The 5,052-nt window shown below is 29.8% G+C and overlaps 1 protein-coding gene across 1 annotated transcript; it reads left to right on the forward strand.

Moving 5' to 3' along the window:
* Positions 1-356: 356 nt before the first annotated feature.
* Positions 357-979, forward strand: LOC106340939 (glucan endo-1,3-beta-glucosidase 14-like; the record flags this gene model as incomplete). The annotated part of the gene is given in 1 exon segment (XM_013779763.1): positions 357-979. A coding segment is annotated over 1 exon segment (512 nt), but the record flags the coding sequence as incomplete, so codon positions are not given.
* Positions 980-5,052: the final 4,073 nt, after the last annotated feature.

The raw sequence follows: 5,052 nt of genomic DNA on the forward strand, positions 1-5,052 counted from the left end.
GACGGAATATGATATATATTGATAATAAGGTTTCTAGTTTTTTTTAAAAAATATAATTTTTCATGTATAGATGAAGAAATCGTTTTTGTTTCAGTTTTCGTTCTAGTCTTTTTTATACCATCTCTAACTCAACTATATTTTTCTATCTATAATAATTCTGAAACAAAGATGACTGGTCTGTTTCATTTTTTTCACACTTTAGATACACATACCTATAATCAGAAAAGAAGATATAAAATATATGGGTCTCAAAATACATAATCAAATGAAATACTACAAACAATACTACTCCTGGCGCGACCTTTTTTGACGAACGCGGAAAACGAGCAGCAAAAAGTACAGTTGGCTGCTCTTTCCCAACACCACCGTCTTGTATTACTATTAATACACCCAAAAAGGCAACTCAAAGATCAAAAATACACGTGGAAGAGGGAGCGCTTAAACGTTCCTTCTCTTTACATCAATTCATGGCCACACGCATCCTCTTCTTCTTCTTCTTCAAAGTTCTTCTCCTTTTTCTCGCTCTCTCAGATTCTTTTTCAGCGACAAGTAACGGCCAAGGTGTGGGAATCAACTACGGCCAAATCGCTAACAACCTCCCGTCTCCGGCGCGAGTCGCCGTCCTCCTCCGTTCACTAAACATCACGAGGGTAAAACTCTACGACGCAGACCCAAATGTCCTCTCCTCCTTCTTAAACTCACAAGTCGATTTCATGATCGGTCTAGGCAACGAGTTCCTCCAAAACATGTCAACGGATCCAACCAAAGCTCAGAGCTGGATCCAGCAACGACTCCAACCGCACATCACCAAAACGCGAATCACCTCGATCGTCGTCGGAAACGAAATCTTCAAAACCAACGATCGCGTCTTGATCTCGAGTCTATTACCGGCCATGAAAGCGGTTTACTCTGCTTTAACCAATCTCGGTTTAGAGAAACAAGTAACGGTAACATCTGCTCATTCGCTAGACATGCTTCATGTTTATCCCTGTAACAACTACTCTTCCTTTCATCTTTCTCTCACGGCGGCGATACTCTTCTGTAACGGCTGGAGTTTAATGTTTTTCATCCCTTTAATCATAGCTATTAATTCCAGCCCCACTACTCTCCCCACTCTCCGTCGATTAAACGTGATAATTATCATGAAAGCTAACGTCTTAAAACCCCTACTCGGGAACGTGCTAGGCGCTAGTCGGACGGTCGGGTTGGGCCTAGCGCCTAAAGAGAAAATCGGAGATTAATCGAAAATTATGCGGGGCGGAATTTTTAGATTGTTTACTATGTTATAAAACATGTTAATCTTTAATTGTGTATAACTTTAATACATTTTCATGTTTAAGATTGTATAAAACACACAATAGAATATATAAACTTAATATAGTGTAATTTTCATCAAAATTATGAATATAAATGATATTTATGAAATTTTAGATCAAATAAATAAATAAAAATATTATTAAAAATAATAAAAAATAATAAAAAAAATAGATTAGGCGGTCATTTAGGCGGTCTAGGCGGAGAAAATCGGAGATCCGATTTTTTAACCGATTTGGCATAAATCGGGGTGGAAGAGTGACGCGTAGCGCCCAGGCGGCCGCCTAGGAGGCTAGGCGGACGATTTTTAGAACATGGCTTAAAACTAATTCATGATTATGACTAGGAAACATGCTTATGTATGTGACCTTTCGCAACCTCTCTTCTGCTTCGTCACTGCTCCTTTCGTATTGAAGAGTATTGAAGACTATGGTGCACCCCCTTCCCAATAACTACATTAGTAATAATTGAACAACACAGAAAGATGACCCTCTTTTCATCCTCTCCTGCTTAGCTATGTATATACGGAGCTCAACCCTTACACAAAGTCCCGGTTATCATTCCTAATCACACAAAAACCACATCAGCTATTTCTCAAAAAAGCTCAAAATCTATCGTCGCCAACCTTCCAACTGTTTCCTCCTAATACGTTGTCGCTGGTGTGTGTCTGAGGGGAAGATGATTTTAAACTGTATTTTTTCATCTGCTCATATCTTTTATTTGATCAGATATCAGCTATGATCTTTATCTGTGACGAATCCATTTTTTAATATTGCATTCATCGGTATGTGTTATATGTTTTGTATCATAAATTGCATTCAATTTATATATCAAGATCATGTTTCAAACATAATTTTTGTTTTGCAGGAATGTGCTAATTAATTAGGAGCAAATCTTCAACCAAAGATTTGTTTAGTGATTTTGTTCGAATTTGCTACGTGATTAATAAACATGATTTTCTGTTTCTATTGCACAACCTTGACAAGGAAGGTGGGTATGACGACTATTACAGTTATTATGATAGATCAGACAATGAGTATGAGGATGAAAAATTAACTCCAAATGAAGATTGGAGTATCTTGAATTGTGCCAAAAGGCAACAAGTCCATCATGTAAGAATTGGGCAAAGGATGTGTTAATGCTCAATCCCAGTTTCATATATCAACGTTAAAGAATATTGATTTCATTTCTGCTGACATCTTTTTGTTTGGTTACAGGTTGCTTCCATCATTGAACTCATAAGATCTAACCATGCCTACAATGTAAATTGTAATGCCGAGTTTAAGCAGAACTTTGAAGAGGTGTGGTGTATAACTGACATCTGTATTTCTTAGGATTTCTATGTTACTTTATTTCAACAATAATGTATAAGATTAAGTGTTTTTTATCCGCTTGCGTGTGTAGCTTATCTCAAACTATATACGGTGATCTTTGAATGATAAGTCTCCATCATTGTCGATTTATGGTATGTTTATTTCAATTGACTACTTTTTGTTACCTTATCTTTATAATTTCGTAATACAATTTTACTTTTATAATTTCAAGATCAAAACTTCAGCACAGATTTCTGAATAGGGAATGATATTCTTTACCGATACTTAGCAAACTTGGGAGTGAAAAAACTGGTGGTTCAGTGGAGAAGATGAAGACAAAGTGGTGGGAGAAGTTAAAGAGTCACGTTTCAGTAAACTTTTTAATATTAAACATGTATCTATAATGTCAGAGGATCCAAAATCATGTGGACACCGGTGATGTGAACTGTTTTTGTTATCTCGAAGAACCAATGAATTTTGAAATCAGTTTTTTAAAGACTTTGTAAACATCATATTTTAGAACTACATTTTAATTTTTATTTTAGAGAGAGTCTAAATTCTTAAGTATATAAGTTCACATAAATTCAAGCAAATAACAAGTTCATGCTAAAAATTAAGAAAATATAACAAATCATGCAACTTTCATGACAAATACTTTTACGTACAAATGAAAATACTTTTACGTAGAAATTAAGAAAATATTTAACTTTTTATTCAAAAAATAATATATATATATAGCACTTCATGCAAATTTCATAACATAAATAATTTTATGTACAAATGAAACAAATTCATGTATTTAATAATTTATATTGCTGTTTTCCTTTCTTTTTATTTTATATGAAATATTCTTTTTAAAAGTAATAATATTTAACAACTAGAAAAATAAAGATTTACAATAAGCAAGTATCATCTCATGAAACAAATTCATGTATTTAATAAATTCATGTATTTAATAACATAAATACTTTTATGCACAAATGAAACAAATTCATGTATTTAATAATTTATATTTCCATTTTCCTTTTTTTTCTTTTATATGAAATATTCTTTTTAAAATTAATAATATTTAACAACTAGAAAAATAAAGATTGTACAAATGAAACAAATTCATGTATTTAATAATTTATATTGCCGTTTTCCTTTATTTTTCTTTTATATGAAATATTCTTCTTAAAAGTAATAATATTTAACAACTAGAAATATAAAGATTTACAATAAGCAAGTATCATCTCATAGTTGTAAACCGTTATTGTTAATTTGGTTAAGAAAATTGCAAACTCTTCAAAACATATTTAACATATTTATATGAAAATTTTGCTCAGACAAAATGTTCAATTATACACATACGACATTAGTTAAGATTTTAAATATATAAAAAATGTATCAAAATAAATTATATAAATGGTTTCCCAATATTAAAAATGGGAAAGCAAAAGATTATAATTAGCCAAAATGAAGGACTACTAAATAGATATGAAAAACTAAAGGGTTGATTGGTAACGATTGTAGGTTTGAATTTTTTTATTTAAATTGAAGTTGTAGATTTTACAACTATAATTTTAGATTTTATTGATGTAGAATTATTTCAAAAATTTAAAATCACAAAATTTAAAGTTGTAGAAAAATTGATTTTTAGTTGCACAAAAAAAAAAAAAAAAAAAAATTGATTTTTAGAGCCAAAATATGTCATTTTTAAGATTTTGGGTTGTAGCTTTAGATTTTTTAATAAAATTTGATTGTTTTGATTTTATTGATGTAGAACACTGACACCTATCACCAATCACCTCATTAACCATATAGTCGTAACCTTTACAAATTTTAAATAAAAAAAATTATAAATATTATTTCTCATGACAAAACAGATACACTCTCAAAATTTTATAATTATTTTTTTTTTTAAAATACTTAAAATTATACATGCGTAGATAACTAATCAAAGTTCAACAAATGTTAAAATAATTTACAAAAATAATTAGTAAATACTAAAAATTAAAAAAAAAATCATTATTAATTGAAAATCTAATATAAACAGAAACAAATATATATTATCAAACATCATTTATTGTTAAATAATATATATATTAATTATTATTTGTGACATTATTGAAACTGTTTATATATTACTTTAAAATATACCTTTTTATTATTTTATCACATTATATTATATTTTCAATTGATTTAGCTTGGAAATGGATTAATTTATTATTGTAATTAAATTAATTATTGTAATAGTATTAAAATTATACTCTTATAAATAAAAAACAATTTATTATTGGGCAATTCTCCATAATGGCACTTTTGAAGTTTTTGTCACCAAAATAGCATCAGAAGGAGAAAGTCACAAAAATGACATTCATTAATTGGCAAAATATCTATGATACCCTTGTTTTAAAATTAATTAAACAAACAGAAAAAAAAAAAT

The sequence above is a fragment of the Brassica oleracea genome, chromosome C4 (genome assembly GCF_000695525.1).
Source record: "Brassica oleracea var. oleracea cultivar TO1000 chromosome C4, BOL, whole genome shotgun sequence".
Taxonomy (NCBI): Eukaryota; Viridiplantae; Streptophyta; class Magnoliopsida; order Brassicales; family Brassicaceae; genus Brassica; species Brassica oleracea.